The 22,278-nt window shown below is 40.0% G+C and overlaps 1 protein-coding gene across 2 annotated transcripts in view; it reads left to right on the forward strand.

The window, feature by feature from the left end:
• The window catches only part of KCNH1 (potassium voltage-gated channel subfamily H member 1), a 441,214-nt gene that overhangs the window by 29,439 nt on the left and 389,497 nt on the right, over positions 1-22,278 (forward strand). For both annotated transcript variants that reach the window (XM_079107602.1, XM_079107603.1), the window contains exons 4-5: positions 8,826-8,954; positions 16,423-16,541. In XM_079107602.1, coding sequence (XP_078963728.1) covers positions 8,826-8,954; positions 16,423-16,541 — 248 coding nt within the window. The remainder of the gene's footprint in view (positions 1-8,825; positions 8,955-16,422; positions 16,542-22,278) is intronic.

Raw genomic sequence — 22,278 nt, forward strand, 5'->3', positions numbered from 1 at the left:
GAAATTGAGGAAATGAGGTAGATAGTGTTGATTTCTTCTTAGGAGTCTGATCACTGTCCCCCAATCCCCTCCAAGTCCCACCCAGTCCTAAGGAATTTAGAAACTTTACCTTATTTGTTAAGCGTGGGACTTATATACTTGCATTGGATTCTGTTTCTTTCAACAGCTTTTTATTGACCAGCTACATCAGATACTGGCCATGCTGCTAGGGATACAGGTATGAAAAGACAGATGCAGTGTCTGCTTTCGCAGCATTGGCAGGGGTGGTGGCAGCCTCCTCAGTAGAGGGCCATAAATGCTTTGATGGAGACACCATATAGGTGGGTCACTTAACCCTAACATAGGAGGTCAGGGAAGGATATCTTCCTAGAAATCATGAAATCCAGGCAGAAACTGAAGGGAAGGTGGGAGTTAGGTAAAGAACAGGGAGAGGAATTTCCCTGGCTAAGGAAATGCAAGCGGGGAGGGCAGCAGGGGAGAGAGAGGACTGAGGGCTCAAGAGACACAAGCAATGCTTCTTCGACTTTGACCTGCATAGGAACTCACGTGTGAATAGAAATGCAGATGTCTATGCAGTGAGTCTGGGGAAAGGTCTGGGGTTCTGCTCCCAGGTGATGCTGATGCTACTAGTCCACAATCCCACTCTCGAGGAGCCAGGACAGAAAGCAACTCCGTGAAGACTGACTTCCATACCTACATGGTGTGTGCCTTTCATGACACATAGAAAGTGCTCCCTCAAAACTCAAGGAGTAAATAAATACATAAATAAATGAGGGGTAACTAGTGATATCCAAGAGGTTAGGAAAGGTCAAGTCACTGAATTTAGAATTCTGTTTCGAGAGAGTAGTAGTGGGCAAGAAGGTAGGGTGAGAGGCCTCAAGGGTCATGAGACTTCATTTTAGAAAGATGGCGCCAGTTGGAAGGTAGGGTTAGAATGGAGCTCAGCCAGACTGGAGCTAGAGGGGCTCATTAGGAGTTGCCTGGTAACAAGATGACTGTGGCCTGGTGAGTGGAAGAGACATGAAGAAGAGAGATGTCCAGGGGGGCAATGGGAAGAGATGGGGAATAGGGGCTTTTTGCTGGTTCTAGTGACTGCTTCTTCCCTGTTTGCTGAATCCCAGGCAGAGCCCAGGAAGTGGGAACCCAGCACTTCCTGTCAGGAAACCATCTTCTGGCCTGAGGCCAAACATGCTGATATCTAGTGAGGAGCCCACACAGAGGAGGGCATCAGTGAATGTTTGAGTGCCTTTGAAAGGAACCTGAGAGTTACCAAGAATCAGATGAATGAAAGAAAGTTACATGATTTAAAGTGAGGGCATCGAGCCCAGGCCTGAGCAGAGAGTGGTCCTGTTCTGCCCAGCAACACCCCAGAAGAGGAGTGAAGGGAATTAGGAAGGGGTCCTCAGAGGGGAGCAGGACCTTGTGCTGCCCCTCACCTCTGTGGATGAGAGTTTGTTTCTGCTTTCTAACTTCTAGCTTCAGTAGAGTAAAACTTCCAGCACTTTAAAGCAACATCGAGTCCCAAGAGGGAAAAGTCTATCCTGTTGAGATTTTAAGAAGTAAAATGTTTCTATCTAAAACAATGTTTATTTTGCTCTCTTTTTTAATTAATGCATTTTTACCATGGAGAATACCCCAAAGAAAAGAACCCAAAAGACTCAGAGAAATATTATTATACTATGAATTTCTTGGCGTGTTTTCTGTTGGTTTTTGGCTGAGATTTTGAAATGTATACACAATTAATAATCATACATTTATCTATCTTTTATTGCAAGGTATTTCCATCATAAAATTCCTTATAAAATAATTTAGAAAGAATATTCTTAAAACTTCCTCTATTGCTGAACTCTTATGAGGCTCTAAATTTTCATTATTAAAAACAGTGCTAACCAGGCGTGGTGGTGCATACCTGTAATCCCAGTAACTCAGGAGACTGAGGCAGGAGGATCATGAGTTCAAAGCCAGCCTCAGCAACTTAGTGAGGGCCTAAGCAACTCAGAGAGACCTTGTCTCAAAATAAAAAATAAAAAGGTCAGGGGGTGTGACTCAGTGGTTAAGCACCCCTGGGTTCAGTCCCTGGTGCCAAAAAACAAAAACAAAAACAACAATGCTGAAGTGAATGTCAGAGGTATTTCATTGACATCGTGAAATAATTCCTAGAGATTGAGAATTGCTGCATCAAAGACACAGGTTCCTGAGACACTTTGTCAAATAGCTGTCCGTTTCCAAGTTCACACACAGAATAGGTCTGGCTCACTGCACCTCACAAATAGTATGACTTTTAAATTATAAAATTGATAATTTAATAGTATGACTTTTAAATTATCAAATTGCCCACAATTAACTTTTTTTGTTTAACCAGTTTTTAATGCTAATGAAATTTGAATATTTTTTCTTCTTTCCTATCCATTTAAGATTACCCTTTTCAATGTTAGTTGTTCAGATTCTTTGTCTATATATTCTATTTAATCCAAGTGATTTTATTATGGTTTTTTATAAGCTCTTAATAGTTCATTTTGATCCCCTCCCCCCATTCCTATTCTTTAGTATTTGCAAGGACATTATTTAGTATTTGCAAAGGTCTTTTATTGATAACGTTGATTTTTGTCCAACATTTTGGGGAAGTTGGGAGTAGTTAGGCAAAGGCTTCATGATGTGGTTTGGAATGACTGTATAGAAAATTATTATGTATCTTGAAGGATGGATTATTTGATAGATTGCTATCTATTGGCCAGTTGAAAATCTGTCATTTCTGTAAGTTACTTACCTAATATTCAATAGGCTATATGATTTTCTTATGTTGATGCCAGCCATCATTAATGAACTAATTCAGTAAATATTTGTGGGATCACTCTTGCACCAGTTGATCAGTTTTTCCATTTCCAAGCAAGAAAATCAAGAAGTATCAGTCCTGAGTAAAAGCTATATACCCTCTGGACAATACTCCTCTGTATTTGAGTCCACAATTTGTCGAGTAGCTGGAGGCCTGGACTTTGGGAGCTCTGGGTCAGCTTCCCAGTCATAGAAGCCCAGGGAAAGGCAGCTCACAGCAGTTCTGCTGAGCCAGTGTCTATTGGAGAATCTTCTGGCCACCTGCTTATTGATCACTTTGGCACTGGGTTAGACCCTCTGGGCCTCAGAGATACAGACATTAAAAAAAATTGCCTCTATCTTTGAGGAGATTGCAGTCTAGATGTGGGGACAAATCTAATAGGTACTGCAGTTACATTTGCCTATTTTCTGAGTGGCTCATCTTTTATCTATTCTGTAGGAGTTGCCTGTGTAAAATGGATATTTATCCGAAATCACACATACATTGAAAAATATTTTCCCTATTTAACCTTTTTTTAAAGCAGAAACTTTTTAATCACATAGAAGTGAAAAACTCTAATGGTAGTTATTTTCCTTTATGGTTCTGAGTTTTATATAATACTTGGGAAGCTCTTCTCCTTATGTAAACAATAAAAATGCTCTTCCCTTTTTCTTTCTATACTATAATAGCTGTGTTACAATGTTTAGAGCATTAAATCATTTGGGATTTGTTTTTCTATATCATGTGAACTTTGTATTCTGACTTAATTTTTTTCTACATTGCTTAGTCAGTTGTCCTGACACTGTTTACTAAATAACCAGTCCTTCCTTTCTGAAATGCCCTCTTCTTTATATGCAAATTCACATTTAAACATTGGTTTATTTTTGTCCCCTCACTTTCTAGGAATCTTTTTGTAGTTTATTAGCTGTTTGAATTTGGTTAAGAGATTTGCCCACTTGGGTTCCCTATATTCACAATGGGGATGATATCATAGTAGCTGTTCTACCTTATAGTTTTGTGAGAGGTAAGCCACACACTTAATGTGTAAGTTCTTAATAAATATTATTTTCATTGTTGTTTGGGGAACAGTGCAAAGGACTTTTAAATGCTGTAATAGGTAGTTCCTGTCATTATTTTTTTTCTAAATATTTCAAAAATTTTTTGGCCATGCTCACACCTTAATTTTTCTACTTGAGTTGAATTTCAATTCATCAAACTCTGAGGAAAACGTGAAAGCCCAATAAAGATTTCATTTGATAGTGCAATAGATTTATGTATTAAATGGGGAGGTTTGACATCTTAGAAAATTGAATCTTTTCATCTACAGTGTAACATTTATGTAGGTTTTGTTTTATGCTCTTTAATTACACTGAGGCCTAAGAATTGATTTCCTGGCTTCTCCTTGCTATGGTTGAGACTGGCCCTCCTCGTCAGAACAGGCAGAGGAGGCTTCAGAATTTCATTAACACTTTGAGATGGTCTCATTTTAAGTCATTCAAACAGCCTTGTGAGGTGAGATGATGTGGCATTTTGATCTTATAGATGAGGATTTTAAAAGGAAGGAACATAGGAAAAGTAATAGTTTTGAACACCTATGTATCAAATGATGATATTTTTAGTAAATCTTAGGTAGGTCTATCATCCCTATTTTACAAACAAGGAAACTGATGTTGAGAAGTTAATCAGTGTGCCCAAGGCACACAATTAATGAAGGGAAAGAGCTCAAACCCAGGGTTTGGAACCTCTAGATCACATATTCTAAAAGACAGTGGCCACTACTCCCCTGCTTGGTCTGTCTCATCCTCCGCCTTTGTCATTTGTCTAAATAAAGTCAATTCCAGACAAATTGGACTGGTTTGGGGGCATGCTGCCTTTCCAAGTTTAGTTTCTGGTTACATCAGAATGGCCTAGCACCAGGCAGTGCTTCCCAGGAGCCAACCAAGGTGGCTTGGTCTTTCTGTTTTGTTGAACATAGTCTGGCTGCCCAGAGGCCTGGTTATGGAGAGTGCCTGTCAGAACCCTGGGAAGAAGGATGATTGACAAAGGCCCCAAATTCTCTCATACACTTGAGTCTTACTCTTTATTATTATTATTATTAATTTTTTTTATATGGCTGCAGGGTTGAAGAACCCCCAAACCTGGTTAAGTTGTCACATTTATCATTATATGCCCAAAGGGAGCTTATATTATTATTATTATTTTGGTACCAGGAATTGAACCCAGGGGCATTTAACCACTGAACCACCTTCCCAACCCTTTTAAAAATATTTTATTTGGAGACAGGATCTTGCTGAGTTGCTTAGGGCCTCGCTAAGTCACTGAGGCTGGCTTTGAATCCACGATCCTCCTGCCTCAACCTACTGAGCCACTGAGATTGCAGGTGAGCACCCAGGCACCTGGCAGGAGCTTACATTATTAATAAAGGATGAGAATAAGAGTGACTAGGAAGAGGTATTTGACCTGGACCTTCCTGCCCACTGAGCATCCTCTGCCAGGAAGGAGCCTCTCTCCTAATACAGCAGCCTTGGCCATCAGCAAGAGTGTCTGATGCTGTCTTGTTCCTGAGTATGAACACCGCAAAGATCCATCTCGACCCTTTGTCATTTTTGCAGACACAGGGCATTGAGTACTTGCCTTTCTTTTTTCCACAGTAAAAAAACTGATGAGGCAGAATTTTAATCTCCTCTTTCTGATTTTTCCTATGTTTGTATGTGAATCTACATTTACTTCCTTTCTAGTATTTCAATGCAGTGGTTTCTGCTGCAGGATCTGGGCTCTGAGAGGGACCCCTGGAGGCCACCTGCCCCAGTCTCTGCTGGCTGAAAGGTGTTCACTTGAAGAAGCTGTTTCATATATTGAGACTTTGAGTAATATTTCATTAGATAAAAAAATACATATTTTTTAAGAGAAAGGAATTCCAGAAGTGAACATATAAGCATTCTGCCTTCTTTCCTAGATTGTTTGGATAGTGATAATTTGGGATGGAGGCAGAGATGAGTGACTGTGAAGACTCTATAAATAGGATTTATATCTTTGAAACTCAAAAAGTATTTCTAGAGCACCTGCCCTGCCAAGGTGTCACACAACTCCACGATGGCCCTCCCTGGAGTTGAACAACACAATGACCTCATATGACCCTGTGCATAACTATATTAGATGTCCTTTGATAGGGGTATAGGGTAGTAAGAGAGAAAATAGATCAGGACTCTGTTCTTGGAGTGGATTATGACATATTTAAAGGAATAGTTTTTAGTTGTTAAGGTTTTGTGTGTGGGGGGGTCAATAATAGCACCCTGTTCATGTTAGAACACATCAGGATAAAAGAATCAGGCCAAAAGAGGTTAAAATATCACTTGTGACAAATAAGGCTGATCTTGGAGAATATAGTTTGTATCTATAAGCAAGGGAGTTTCTAAAAGTGAATCCTTCAGTCATAATTACCCACCTGTCACAGGTAGCACTGGAGAACTGTAGGCTTCTCCTCCCACTAGCCATCACCCCTGCCTTTTGCTTTTCCTTCTAACATGTACTGAATTGGGAAGGAGAGCAGAGAATAGGCTGAGTTACACATGTCCAGTTATTTCCCAGTCCTGGGGAAAAGACTTGAGCTTTACATTGAAAGATGTTCCCCCACAGGGAAACACCAGATCAAAGAAAAGGAAAGTCCTACCTTCAATGAGCCCCCTTGATTAACTCAAAATGAACTCTATGGCAATACATAGAAATCATATGAATTTAGGGTACTAGATATATGTTTAGATATGGAATGGGAATGATCAGAATAGTATGTGTTTAATCAGGGAACATGGCTGGAAGAGGCAATGGGCACACTTTGGTGGATAGAAGCACGTAATTTAAACAGATCGACTTATTGAACTGTGTTCATGATGAACTTGGAAAAATGAAAAAGTCCTCCTAAAATAGCTAATATGGTGGTGTTCAAGATCTCAGGGATATGCATTAGCATCATCAACTCCGATAGCTGAAAGATGAAGATTAGATGGAATAGTCCCAACTGAACAGGTTCCCAGGCATCTGGCCCAGATGGTGTGGTAGGTGGGCTGTCTGACAGCATCCAAGATCAGGATGGTACTGGGGACTCTAGTAGAATGAAACTCTTGGTATTCGACATCAAGAGTGGGGTTCTTCTCATCTGATTTGTTACTAGTTTAATAAAGTAGAAGTGTTTTCTGGTTTCGATCTGAAAAGTAACTACTTAAAAATTTTTGAAACAAAAAGAAAATGGTTTTCTGATTTGTTTCCTTTTTGTTTTACCAGCTAGGATACAACGGAAAGCTGGGAGTGTGTGGGCTCACTTGCCATGACGCTTTTTTGGGGGCTTTCTGTTGTTTTCTTGAATATGGTTTTAGATTCCACAGATTCTGAGGAGGAGTCTGGGAGATATAATAATAGACCTTCCAAGAACAGTAAATAATTCAAAGGTTGTATTTTTTTTTTTTTATTTTGAAATTCCATGTGTAATTTTTATATGGTAATTTTTCTTTCAAAGCATGTTTTTTCTTAGTGACATTACACTCTGTTGGTTGTCTCAGAGCACCTAGTAACTGACAACTAAATATTATGCAAAGAAAAATGAAAGAAGTTGAAAGTCAACTATGAATGAATATGTAGATAATCAAGATTTAAGAAGAATACCTTTTCATTGGGTCTTTTTTCTGCCTCTTTATACATTTTAGGGTTATTCATACTTCCATATGAATAAGTGGTACATCCAAATCTGTAAGCTAGTCACAGTCAGAGAGGCCAAGGAAACCTCTGGGGTGTCTATTTTCATCTCCAAGATTCAGTGAGTTGTTTGCTCTGCATCTCTAACTATGAAATAATTTATTTGAAATGTTAGCAGAATGCTGGGAACACAGGAAACTCTCTAACACTTAACAACATGGGGAAATATTACTGGATTTTAATTTTAAAATTGCTATAAATAGTATATAAGATATTATCCCCTGTATGCAAAACTCAACAAATACTTATTAATTTCATCTTATATGCCAGATGCTGTTTTGGGAACTTGGATATAAGAACTAGGTAGGGAAGAATGTACCATGGCTCTGTGTCTAATTTAATTTTTTTTTTTTTATCACAGAATAGATTGGTGCTTCTTGCTGTGGTGTCCTCTATGGAAAGAAAGGGTTTATTTCCCCTAATTATTTTTTTTAGAAGCCAGAGAAGCACTATGAAGATATTTGGTCATAGCTACCCGAAAGGGTAAGAAGTCAGTGAAATAAACTTGGCCCATCTCCTTCTGTGGCTATGGGCATGATGAGGAAGAGCTTGTTTATCTCCATGTTAGCTCAGGAACAAGGATTGAAATTGAAATATTCATTGAGCCTCCTAAGGCACTAATATGCTCACAGTCAACTTGGAATCTTTCCTTTCTGGGAGACTTTGCTAGGGAACTCATTATGATCTTTCTTTCATTCTTCAATTTCTCGTCACTTGCAATTGTAGTGGAACTTTTGGATTTTTATTTTAGGGAGAAGGCCTTAGAAATATAGTTTCTGGTCCACGATTGAGTATGCGAGGAAAGTCAATGGATTTGCAAATTGCACTTTGACACTGGACCCTCTTAGCAATGGACAGAGTTTGAAATTCAAGTGTGTATGTTCTGCAGGCCATGGTTGGCATGCCCTTCTTGACCTGTACCCTTTAATGTTCCCTATGTGGTCTAAGGTAAGTTGTTAGGTCTCCTTACCCAGTTTCTTCCATATGATTAGATGAGGTTTTCAACCTATTTCCTGTTTTATAAGGGTGAAGAGATTTGTACTTAAAAAGTTATTTGAACAGAAGAAAGTCCCCACTGTGTTGACACAGAAAGTTTTTATTCCAGCAAGAAAAGAAATTAATGGTGTTAATATACTAGCACCTGAAGAAATGAGACCATTTAAAAAAATGAATTAATATTTGTATCTATTCATCCCCAAGTCTTTGCTTCCAGAGTCCCTCAAATGAGAATGCAAATTACTGACCAACCTTTCAATATTCCTTTCAGGGACACCTGTGTGGTTCTTTGTGAAAATTGCTCCAATTCGAAACGAACAGGATAAAGTGGTTTTATTTCTTTGCACTTTCAGTGACATAACTGCTTTTAAACAGCCGATTGAGGATGATTCATGTAAAGGTTTGTAATTCTGATTTGTACAAATAACTTTATACCTTTTTTATTTTTTCGCCTTGAGTATAGTTTTTGCTACAGTGAAGTTGAGGTTGTCAAGGCAATCTTTGCACAAAGATCAAGATTTAAACTTTAATTTGTGTCTGGTAAAGTACTGTGCCATTCTGCAATGTACTAGGGAAAGAAAGAGAGAGAGAAAATTGTATAGTAAAACATTTGATCAGTTTCATACCTTTTAGAATTAACCCTTTCCAATTATGATTAGACAGAAAAAAGCAACTGGCAAATCCAGTATCATCAGAATCTTTTTAGGTTTTAACATGACAAATGTCAGTCAACCAAATGGGATGGGCCAAGTCCATGTTCTTCTGATTTATGTACAAACTTCCTTGGATTTGACTGAATTCTTGCAGCTGATGTTAGCACATCTCTACCTCTGTGATCTATTGACTTAAGTCTGTGCCCAGTTAATTCATTTTGGAACATGGTGTTAGTGAGGCCAGTTTCTTGAGAAACATTCCCACAAGGGTCATTTAATCAGTTCTGTGACCACAGATTTTGTGCACATCGTATGTATGGGTTGTTTGAATTACATTGGAGGCCTAGGAAAGGAGATGGCAGATTTTTCGAAAAGACCAGATCCCTGAAGAGGTAGGTCTAGCTCATTTGGATTACGAAAGAGTTTGGGGACCAGGGAGTGCCACAGCCCCTTGTTCACCTCCCTCCATCACAGCTTGCACCCAAGGTAACCAAGAGATTGGAAGCTATTTCATGTGGCGGGGCTACCTGGCTCTGTGGTTGATTTTCCATCTCTACCTGGAAACTCTGCTGCTGTGTTCTCCTGAGCTGAGCAGAAGGATGAGAGTGGAGTCCAGGAGAGCATCAAGCTGAAGCACATTATTCTGAATGTAACAGTAGTTTCATTGTTAAATGGGCATTGAAGGAGGAAATAAAAAGCATTATGTGGATATTCTCTCAGGGCCTGTGTCCTCTGAGGGCATTTAGAATCCTGGTGCATTTGGACACTCACAGTTGTGGAGTTGGGAGCATGAGGCTGTGTATACCAATGTATCTTTTTTTTTTTTTTTTTTTTACCTGTCTGTTAGCTCAATGAATCAATTTCAGCTTGCCTTTTGATTTTAGGGCTTCAGCAAATGCAAAGTCTCTCAGGAAGTGTCTCTGTCTCCATTTTCCTATCGATTTGTGATTGCCCAATTTCTACTTTCTGATTTGAATATTCCTCAATACATTAAGTATTAAGGGGTCATAGACTCAATCACTTACTGTCATTGTGTCACCAAATAGAAAAGCTATTTGCTTTTTTAAACTATTCGGTTCCTAAACAATAGTTTAAAGACAATCTGATATTTTGACATTTATTTTTGCAAGTTTCTTCTTAAAAATTTAAAATATGTGATTTGGCCAAGTCAAAGTGTTTTTTTTTTTTTTTCCGCCATCCCTGCTGGAACATTTTTAAGTGATGTGCAGGTATTATTTAGCAGAAAAGGCATATGGAGAATACTCCATACCTGCCATGTAAGTGTCTGCATTCAATTCTTGTGGAACCTGAAAGAAGCAATAAATCAGAGTGATGTAGTGAGACTCACTTAGGTTTATTTTTCAGGAATCATATTATCTGCTTTATTTAACCTGCCTTGGTGATGCATTTTGTTGCTTTTAAGAATTTTGATATACTCATTCAAGCATATGCACACACACATGCATTTATCTTACTCCCTAGGAGTCAGGGTATTATTTTTTTGTCAACTATTCTTTCTGCAATAAACTAACATGAGTAACATGTGGCTTCATTTGTAAAAAATTTAGGATGTGCGCGTGCACACACACACACACACACACACAGAAACACAGTAGATCTCAATTTAAGTGTTCTATTAGCGGATCACACTTAGTGACTCCTCAAAGACATGACTACATAAGCCTGTCCATGTTGAAGCACATGGCAGATGGGTCCAGACACTCCCCCTTGTCATGTCACTGTGGCCCTGGCCAACACTGATTTGGTGGTCTGCTTAGGACAAAGTCAAATTTTATATTGGTCTGTTTATGATGGAAGAGCATGATAATTTGCCAGGCCTTCTTAGTTGTAAGTCTATAAAATTTAGTTCTGGCTGCAAGAATCAAATCTAGATGGAAAATGTGCTGGCATGTGGCTGGGTTGTGATTGTTCTGGCTTAATGTTTCTTCTTGGATGTGCTCTTAGTGGTTTGTTTCCAGCTGACCCAGCTGGGTTTTCAGTACACCATCTCAGTCAGCATTAAGAGTCTTAAGAGTCTTGCTGACCCACACTTGTTTAAAATTCTCTTTTGGGGTGGAAGGGAAGAGTGGATAATCTAAAACCACAGAAAATTCCCAAATAATTGCTCTTTGGCATAGATGTAAGAGGTGGTTTTCTACCATCAGGTTGGTCCTTTAAGTCAATTGCGCTCAAATTGTCTTTAAAATGCCTTTGTTTTCTCTAGTTAAGTAGGGCCTAACTTTGGGGGTAGGGTGGGTTCACCCCTGTTAGTGCTATAACATTTTCCCATAAACAACCCACAAAGGGGTAAAAATAGGATATAGAGAGTAGGTTATTTTAGCATCTGATGCAAAGTCACTCCCCTTCCATTCAGATCCTCAGGTGCTGGTGGTGGGTCCTGGGAATGCTTCCTGAGCCTTCTCTTTGTTTATAATTTATCAATTCTCAGGATGCTTTTTGTGAGCTACCCAGGTCCCTGACTTCCTCATCCTTACTTTGCTGCCCATCTTTTGACTAATTCCCTTACTCTCTAACAGTGCCCATGGATGACGTGGAATAGGGAATGAAAGTCAAGCTAGGGTTGCTGTTTGGTAATAGGTGGGAATTTCTGGTCAAAATGAGAATCCGTGATGCTCTGGGGCTTTCACTGTTCCTTATCTCCTGCTTTTTTTTTTGCCGGGGATAATTGGGAGTAAGCTACAGGATACTTTTCTCTGTCCCATTCTGCCTTCTGAGCCCAAGGCCTGACAAGTGAATAGAAGAGAATCAGAGTGTAAGGCTCTGAGCTTTCCCCCTGTGTTGCTCACCAAAGGAGGTGGCTCCTCTTGTTTTCTCTCTTAATCCATCAAATAATCTCAGTGTTAAGCTGCATTTACTCCTACATTCAGAGTTAAACTTGATGCAAATGCAGACAACAAATGGAATGCAAAACTCTGGAGGAGATTTTTTAGGGCTGAAGATTTAGAATATGTGAGGATGCAGGCTGCGGCAGCTGTTGTGACTGCCAACCCTTCTCCACGTGTCTTCATGTGGGATATTCATGAGACACTCTTGGGAAAGACACAGAGTAATTGTTAAAAGTTACAGCCTCTCCACCTTCAACACTAACATTTTATATCTCTGCCTTTAGGGTGTTGGGAAGGTGATGAATTAGGGACTGCTACTTGAAGAAGCCTTCCTAGGTTTTTGCCTATTTGCACAGTGACAGGGAAAAGACTGTGTGAGAGATTTGAGGACATTAGGCAGGGTTTACACTGGTTTTTCATCTGGTCCAGTGTCCAGTTTTCTGCTGGAATGTTGGGTTATGAATTAAGTTTCTCTAAGATAATCTGTGACTCTAAATCTTAGAAGATGGAGCCTGGCCTCCATATTTTCTGATATCCCTAGACTTACCCTTTTAGGAGCTAGAACTCACCCCAGAGCTTTCTCTTCTGGCCTAGAGAGGATATAGGGCTTATGGGACACAGTAACCTAGTGGCCAGCTCACCCAAGTTGAAATGCAGCAGCCATCATGGGTTAAGGCAAAGGAAACAGTCATACTTCCTGAGGATGGGAGACAGGACCCAGGAAATCCTTTAGCTAATGGCTAGATTGCAACTATATTCCACTTCTGTCCTTCTCCTTTCACTCATCCTCTTCCCTTCATGCCCACACTTTCTTCTTTTTCCTGATCATGTGATGCTTTCAATCTTCCCTTAGCACCTACAGCCTTGCCTATGCTTAACTGTCTCACGACATTTGACAGAGTTGCAAGAACCCTGGGCCAGGAGTTTCTTCATTTAAGTTCAATTCAGTGTTGAATTCCCAAATGGGATGCACTTGGAGGAGTGGCTACAGAAATGCCTGCGAAAGAGGGAGGCACAGACAAACCTCTTAAAACTTAATAAGAGTTTTTGAAACAGGCTGCTATCCTTTGGAATTTGTCTGTTGGAAGCTGAGACAGAAGTAGGGCCATGAGAAGAAAAAAAATTTTGTTCTCCATCTACATTTATTTAATACACACATTTTTGAGTGTTACTGGGCATCTATCCTTGTGCTAGGTGCTGGATGTAACAAGATGTCTCAGGTAGATTCTATATTCATTTAGAGACCACTTGGGGGGGTGAACAGCTAGGTTAGCAAATAAGGCTGATAAATCATAATCAGAGCTTATGTCTGAGGCAAGTCTGTCTAGGGCAAGTTGGGGGTACAACAGAGAGAGTGGGCAACTGTGCTGGGGGAGGCCAGTGTCTGGGGAAGACCTTTCTTTAGGGGAGGGTATATCTGCTGCCTTATTTTCCTTGTGGAATATGATCATCTGGTTTTCCCCAAGTGTGATCATCTGAGCTAGGTTCCCTTTGGGTTGTCCCTTCCCAGCTGGCTCTTTGGACAATAGGAGATTCACTTTCTCTAGGAATGATTCCCCTGACGGCTCTGCTTTGAGGGGCATCTTGGTCCAACTTGTAGATATCATCTTTCACCAAACCCGTTTGCTTCTCTTCCTGTGTGTTTAATGTCATCTAATGGCTATCGTCCCAATCACCCCAACCAGAAATTTAGGGATCACTTCATCTCTCACTCTGAAAACATTGTCTACAAATATTGTTCACCAAATTCTATTAATTGTGCCTCTGTCCCTGCTGTCATGTCTCCATTGTCCCCCAGCTCTGACCACAGCATTGGTCCAGCCCTGCATGACCTCTGGCCTGGAGTCCTGCCTGTCTTCTATCTCTTAACCTTTTTTAAAAAGTCCAGTGTCCACTCTGCAGTTCCATCCTTTTAGAATGCAAATCAACTGTGTATCCCTCTCCCCCTCGTATTTGAACTCCTTCAGTGCTCCTCCGTGGATTTCAGAACGAAGTTCAAAATTTAACCTTACCTTCCAGGTTCTTAACTGCCTGTGTTCTTCCTGACCTGGCCCCTGAAAACCTCTTTAGCTTCTCTTTAGATCCTTCTCTGCAGCCTCCCATGCCCTACATGCTGTGTCCTTTCATCCAATCATGTAGAATGTCTTGCTCTTCACTAGCATCTTACTGTTTTATGATTTTCTGTTTTTGTAGGTGTTGTTCCTTTTGCATGGCTAGGCATGATGGCTATTATAAAGTGACCATAGTCCAACTCCAGGTGCAGAGACACACCTCTATAATCCCACAGCCTCAGGAGGCGGAGGCAAGCATTTGCAATTGAGACTTGCCTCAGAATCTTAGAGATATCTAGTCTCAAAATAAAATAAAAAGAGCTGGGGACGTAGCTCAGTGGTAGAGTACTTGCCTAGCATGCGTGAGGTCCTGGGATCAATCCCTAGTATGGAAGAAGGAGGGAGGAAGGAATGAAGGAAGGAACTCTAGTCCAGAAAGAAAAACATGGACTGGGAACTTGGGAGAGAACTTCTTTCTTTCCTTCTTACCCTACTTGTCCTGGGTAGAGGCATGTTGGAAATGTCACACTGCCTATCCATTTCCACCCAGCCCACACTCACTTTCCCATGCACTCTACTCAGCCAGCTAAAAGCCAGCTTCTTAAAGCACCATGTTCTTGGAAAGAGAATAAGACTGGGCCAGAGAGTTGGGAGCTAGTCTGAGCCTAGGGAAATGCCCAGAGGTACAGGAACCTTTTCTCCCATACCTTTGTGCTAGATCAACTGACAGTCCAGGGTCCTGAGCTCCCTGCTAGGAGGGAGCTGGACTGCCCTGCCACCTCCCTCTCATCACTGTTCCCACAGCCTGGGTTGCTGTGGTGGTGATTGTGGTACTAGGGTGGGTATAGGGCCCAGGCTGATGTTTGGGTGCATAACTGTTTTCTACCCGATTAAAACATGTGATATCTTTTCTTGAAAAGCTTCGAAGAACTCAGTTCCAACTTCATTTTGAGCTGAAGGACAGCTTGACTCTGAAACAGCTTTTTAAAAATTTCCTAGTCCACAGTTCCCACAAGCACAGTCCAAGGACAGCATTCATAAATGGCACATTTGAGGGAGGTGTCATAGACCTCTGCAGAGTCTGGGCTGTCCCCTCCTGTTAACATTAATGAGATCCCCATGGCTCAACTGCTATGCACATCTTTTCAAAGTGACACCAGCAGTCCTCTGTTTCTGCTTCATGGCATCAGGGTGGACGAAAGTCCATCAGCTGTTTTTAAAGCCCAGTACTTGTGGAATGAGATTTGAAAAAACAAAAACAAAAACAGTTGATTTAGTCATCTTGCTATACATTGGCAAATATTTACCCAAATCATGATTCCTAAAAAAAATTCTCTTCCTTAATTCCACTGTCCTCTGGATTCTGTCTTGGAAGGGTGCTCCAGGATAAAATTTGGAAGGTGAGATTTCTGCTGGAAGGTGCTGAATGCTTCTAAACTCTAAATGAAAAAAATAAAATTGCATAGGCCTGCTTTTAGCTGTCACATAAAAATAGTTGCATGCTCTGTTTGCTTGCTGTACACCACACGTCCAGGTTTTTGGAGCTCCCGAAACTCAAGCTTGGTCCTGAGAACCTGACAGCTTTCAGAGGTCTCATGGGGCAACTGCCATGGTCATGACCTTCATACAGATGGATTGCTGGATCTTAGAATGGACGGTTATCTTTGGGGGCCTCTGAGAGCTGTGAACACTGACAGATTTCCAGAAAAGACCTGTCATTGACCATCCTTCCTTCTTACCCAAGCCAACTAAAACTGGTCAGTGCTTTTCCCCCACCTACCCAGGAGCTGAATTCATTTCTTATTCCCCTGGTCTTGGAGAAGGTAAAGCGTGGAATGACCTTATGATTAGCTTGTTCATTTAAAACCCCAAATCAGCTCAGTTTCTGCAAGATTAGACAGCATGGAGATTGGAACAGCCTGAGCCAATCTGCCAAGTCAGAGAAACATCTGGATGGCCCAGTGTGAGCTGGTGGAAAAGCCTTGGGTCCGAGTGGAAAGATCTGAATTCTAGACTTTCTCATTGTCTGGGTGCCCCGTGTCTTTGTTTCCCTATTGGAAAAGGTACAAAAGCCTACCTTAGCTATTTCTCAAAGCTGTGATTAGGATGAAGGAAAAGTTCAGGGTAAAAGTAAATTGCTACACAAATTTGATAATGTCAAGGTGCTTTTATGAGTAGCCAGTCTTGCTTGCCAGGCTGAGTGACACGTAGGAATTCAGACGACATTGTGGATGGATTTCTGACAGTGTCACTAGTGATTTGAATGTGCTCCTTTGGGACATGGTTGAGCCTGTCTTTTTGCTCTTTCACATGTTCAGGCTGGGGGAAGTTTGCTCGGCTGACCAGAGCACTGACAAGCAGCAGGGGTGTCCTTCAGCAGCTGGCTCCCAGTGTGCAAAAGGGTGAGAACGTCCACAAGCACTCCCGCCTGGCAGAGGTAAGGGCAGCGGGGAATGCTTCTCTAGCCACACTTCTTAGGGGTGTCTGGGCTAAGGAAATGGCACAAAGCTAGTGTGCTGGCTTAGAGGGGACCTTTGGGACCCATAGACTCTTACCATGGCTGGGCTACACAGCATGTGACTTTGGGTAAGTGACCTAACTTTTTTGAGCTTTCTACTTTCTTATACATTAAAGCAGGCCAGAGATGGCTCTATTCTAACTTGCATGAGATTATAGTTGTCAATTTTTTTGATAAGAGTCAACATTTTGAAGGCAGAAGAAAGGAGCTAGAAGTGTTGCCATGCACAGGAAAGAGTTTTAATTTATAAACCGTATTATTATCATAGTTGTGATTTGAGCAATACTTATGTTATTTATAGGAAAGGTATAATAATCAAAAAGAAGAAAATAGAAACCACCTGTAACCTCACTGACCTCATAGCATTGCTACATTTTTGTGTGTTTGCATTTAACTCTTTTCTTTGAGTGTATCCTAAGGATGAAGAAATTAGTTCTTTCACATGTTAATGTTTATGGTGTTGAGATGCATCTAAGAATCAATGTGTACTTTGAATGAGGTCATGTCTTTTATTGGCTTTATATAATCATGAATTTCTTTCCAGGTTAATAAATACTCTTATAATTGTTGCTTTGATAACCTGTGGAGAAAGGAAACTTTGTGGTGGTGTTATTTTCCCTTTTTGTTGGGACCAGCAAGAGTCTGGGAAGCCCAGAGAAGGTGTTTTACCAGGCTTCATACACCCGTCACTATGATCTGCCATTGGTGGTGCCTGGTCTTCGTTTTTTTCCATGAGACCTGGATAGGACCACTTAGGGACTTTAAATCCTTCACATGGAGAACCTTCATCTCACCTGAATGTGATAACATCATCTGTCCTTCTGCCTGGAGATGGCCAGTCAGCCCTTGATGCATGGTTGGATGGTGCACCCTTTTCTGACTGACTTCTGGCTCCCATGTTGCTAAGGGAGGAACTCCCGACATGATGTGGCCACAGTGGGTGCTCTGCCTGGGTGCGGGGAATGTCATTGAGTGAACTACATTAGGTCTCGTTGCAGCAGCCAGGAGCATTGGCCAATGGTGGGATGAAGAACGTTCATGTATATCATGTTAGGGAAGGAGAGACATTAGAATGATGGCAGTGTCATTTTTTGTCACGATGTGGGCCCAGCTTATAATAGATGCCAAATGAGACCTTTCAACTCCCAGTCTGTACTTTCACTGCTTCTTCTTGTGGTTAATAAGTGACCTTCTCTCCGGCTTCTTTCTATTTGTCACACAGACCTTCTTGCTATTTTTTGTTTATGCATTGGATTTACTCCTCCCACAGATATCTGCATGACAACTCCTTCATTGCAAGTCTTTGCCAAAATGTTGTTTTCTCTGTGTAGTCACTTGTAGCCGTCAGGATTCTATTAGAGAAACGGCCAGTGGGATATTTATAAGTGAATTCATTCTTTATTCAGGAAAACCCAGTTCTACTTCTTAAGGTCTTTCAAATGATTGGATGAAACCTACCCTAGCCATCGAAATGAAAAGTTGTGCCCCATTTGTGGACAATGAACAACAACAACAACAAAAAAATACATATTCTTTTCCCCTGAAAGTCAAGTGATTCTAGATGTTAATCACATCTACACAGGGACATGTAGGTTAGTGTTTGCTTGATAACTGGTATCGTGACCCAGCCAAGTTGACTTATAAAACATTAAAGTTCACCCCTCGTTAACTTCCTGCCCCTACACATTTCCTTAAGCCATACTTAGTCTCCAGATAAGTCAGTATCAAAGTCATAATTCTGCTTTATATGATATGGTTAGGCTACATACAAGGCAAAACATGCCAACCCATTTCCAGAAAAGGATGCAAAGTCCTTGGTGATCACTCTTTTCCTTCATATCCTGGAACTTAAATACTGTGATGTAAAGTTAAGTATGATCAACACATCTTTTATCATTTAATAAAGGGATATGGAAAGGAAAGAAGGTAATATTATAGCAAAATAAGAAACACAAATCCTAACCCCTTATTAACTTGTTGAGTTTTTTCCCACATCAGATTTTCCTAATGTGCTGGACATTTACTTAATTTATTGTGTTTGTTGTTTACTGATAGATCCCAGGCATTTAGAACCATGACTGGCCGGTAGTATAGTTGCTTGGTTTATTTTATTTTTTTAATTGATTGAATGCATGAAAGAAAGGAAATGATGTTAGTGTTTTTGTCTACCTCTCTGGCATAAGTAATTGCTCATTGATTCCAATATGAGGCAAAAAATCTAGGTCTCATCCCAGGGGTAAGCTTTAGTCAGCCTGGGTAAGGCTTATTGATTTTATTGATCTTTTCAGAGAACTGGATTTTATTTATGTTGATTTTCCCTATTGATTGCCTGTTTTCAATTTCATTGCTTTCTGCTCCAATTTTTGTTATTTATTTTAGTATGCTTCCTTTGGATTTACCTTGCTTTTTTCTTTTTAGTTTCTCAAAGCTGAAGCTTAGATTATTGATTTTTTTGTTTTTCTTCTTTTTTAATATATACATTCAATGCTAGATATTTACCTTTAAGCACTGCTTTCACTGAAAACCACACATTTTGATAAGTTGGATCTTCCTTTTCATTTAGTTAAAAATATTTTTTAGTTTCTCTTGAGATTTCTTCTTCAGGCCATGCATTATTTAGAAATGTGTTGTTTAATTGCTAAGTATTTCTGAATTTTCTAGATATTTTCTCTAACTGATTTTTAGTTGAATCCCATTGTAGTCTGACAGCAGTGTAATGATTTTTATTCTTTTGTTAAGGTTTTATAGCCCAGAATATGCTCTATCTTGGAGAATATTCCATGGGAGCTCATGAGAATGTGTGTTCTCTGTCACTATAACAAAATATCTGATACAATTAACTTATAAAGAGAAAAGGTTTATTTTGGATCATGATTCTAGAGCTTCCAGTCCATGATGGGACAGATCCATTGCTTCTACGCCTCTGGTGGAGGTACTGGATGGTAATGGTGGGGAGCACAAGGCTGAGGAAACTGCTCACCTCTTGGCCAGGAAGCAAAAGGGAATGAGAGAGGGCCTAGAGTTCCACTTTTTCCTTTTAAAGGCACACTCCCAATGACTGGAAGACCTCCCAGTAGACCCTACCTCCTAAAGAAGTCACAGCAGTACCACCCAAGATGTTAACACATGCACCTTAAGATCCAAGCTACTACAACTCTTATGGGATGAAAGTGCCTGTATTATTTCCATATGTCCAGTAGCTTGATGGTGTTATTGGGTTCAACAATGTTCTTACTTATTTTTCTACCTTCTGGATCTGTCCATTTCTGATAGAGGGGTGTTGAAGTCTCCAACTATAATAATGAAGTCATCTATTTCTCCTTACAATTTTGCTTCATATATTTTGATGATCTGTTGTTAGGTACATATGCATTAAATATTCTCTCTGTCTTCATTTATGTCTCTTTATTATTATAAGGCCCCTCTTTCTCCTTGGCAAATGTCTGCTGGACATTAATAGAGCTACTCTTACTTTCTTTTGGTTAATATTAGGGTATTTCTTTACTTCTTTTCGTGGGGGGTTTGGGGATTGAACTCAGGGGCACTGGACCCAGCCCTATTTTGTAATTTATGTAGAGACAGGGTCTCACTGAGTTGCTTAATGCCTCCTTTTGCTGAGGCTGGCTTTGAACTTTCGATCCTCCTGCCTCAGCCTCCTAAGCCACTGGGATTACAGGTGTACACCACTGAGCCTAGTCATTTCTTTACTTTTAATCTATATGTATCTTCATATGTAAAGTGGATTTCTTTTGACAACATATGGTTAGATCTTATTTTTTCACCCATACTGAAAGTCTCTTTCTTTTAATTGGTTATTTAGGTCATTGACATTTAAAGTAACTATTGCTACATATTTGTATTAATATCTATGGTATTTGTAACTATTTTCTATTCATTGACATTGGTCTTTGTTCCTGTTTTACACTCTTTTTCTGCTCCCCCTTTGGTTTTATTTTTTCCCTGCCTTTGGTTTTAATTGAGCATTTTTATGATTCCATTTCTTTCCCTTAGCATACAAGCTATGCTTCATCTCCTCCTCCTCTTCTTTTTTTTTTTTTTTTTTACTTTTTACTTTTTTGGGTGGCTCCCCCAGGGTTGGCAACATACATTTCCAACTAATCCACATTCACATTCAAATAACTGAGTCATACCTTATAGAAAACTTCCCTCCATCCTGTTGCTTATACCATTGCTTTCATTCATTCCACTTCACATGAGCCATATATTTATGCACATGTAATCAAACACATGTTGCTACAATTATTTTGATCAAACTAATTCACTAGATCAATTAAGAATAAGAAAAATTAAAATGATTATTTTACCTTCTCCTATTCCTTCTCTTATGGGCTTCCTATCTTTATGTATATTTGTGTCTGACCTGTATCATTTTTCTTCTTCCTAAAGAATGTCTTTGGCTGTTCCTTGCAAGGCAGTTCTATCATCCACAATTCTCTCAAGTTTTGTTTCAATTTTTGTCTTAATATTTGTTGGAAAGTCTTTATTTCTCTTTCACTTTCAGGAGGATTAATTTCACAGGGTATAGAATTCTAGGTTGTTTATTTTTACTTTGTTTTAACACTTTAAATATTTTGGTTCACTGTCATCTTCTTGGCTGGTTTCTGAGAAGATGACAGGTGTACTTCTTGTTGTTTCTTCTCTGTAGATTAGTTGAGATTTCCTCCTCTGATTGCTTTCCGTACGTTTTGTTAACTTTGGTTTTTCTACAGTTTTAATGATATGCTCAGGTGCGTTTTGCTATGTTTTAGTGGCATTTATCTTGGTTGGCATTCATTCCGGTTTTGGGATCTGAGATTTGGTGGCTGACACTGATTTGGATTAATTCTCAGTGATTTAGTTTGAGTGTTTCTTCTGTTTCTTTATTTGACTCCTGGCATTCCGATTACATGTATCTACACCTTGCATATTTTTCCCACCAGTTTTGGATATTTTATTCTGGTTCTTTTTCAATCTTTTTTCCCCCTTTGCTTTTCAGTTTTGGACATTTTAATCTTCATAATCCTGAAGCTTAGAGATTCTTCCTTTGCCAAGTCCCATCTACTACTAAGCCCATCAAAGACATTCTTCATTTCTGTTACAGTATTTTTAATGTTTAGCATTTCCTTTTGGTTCTTAGAATTGCCATCTCTGTTCACATTACCCATCTGTCCTTGCATGCTGCCTGCTTTATCCATTAGAACCCTTACTATATTAATCAGAGTCGTTTTAAATTCCCAGTCTGATAACTCAGACATCCTTGCCATATCAAGGTCTAGTCTGCTGCTCATTCTCCATCTTTGGACAGTGCCTTTTGGCTTTCAATGTGCCTTGTGGGTTTTGATTGAAAGCGGTACACGACATATTGGGAAAATGGAACTCAGGCAAATAGGTCTTTAGTAATGTGGTGATCAGGTAGGGGGATGGGAAATGTTCTGTAGCCCTGTCAGCAGGTCTCAGTTTTTATGAGCCTGCGTCCCCAGCTGTGACTGTCAAATGCACATTTCGCAGTCTGCCTTTCTGTCTCATCCTTACCCCTTAGAAGGGACAGGATGACTAGAGGGTGCTAGGGCCGGTTATTTTCTTTCCCTAAGGTCAGCTAAACTCTGATAAAACACCAACTGTTTTAGGCCCTGGGAAAAGTTTCTCTTGAGTCTGC

This window comes from Sciurus vulgaris, assembly GCF_902686455.1.
Source record: "Sciurus vulgaris genome assembly, chromosome: 12".
In the NCBI taxonomy this organism is placed as follows: Eukaryota; Metazoa; Chordata; class Mammalia; order Rodentia; family Sciuridae; genus Sciurus; species Sciurus vulgaris.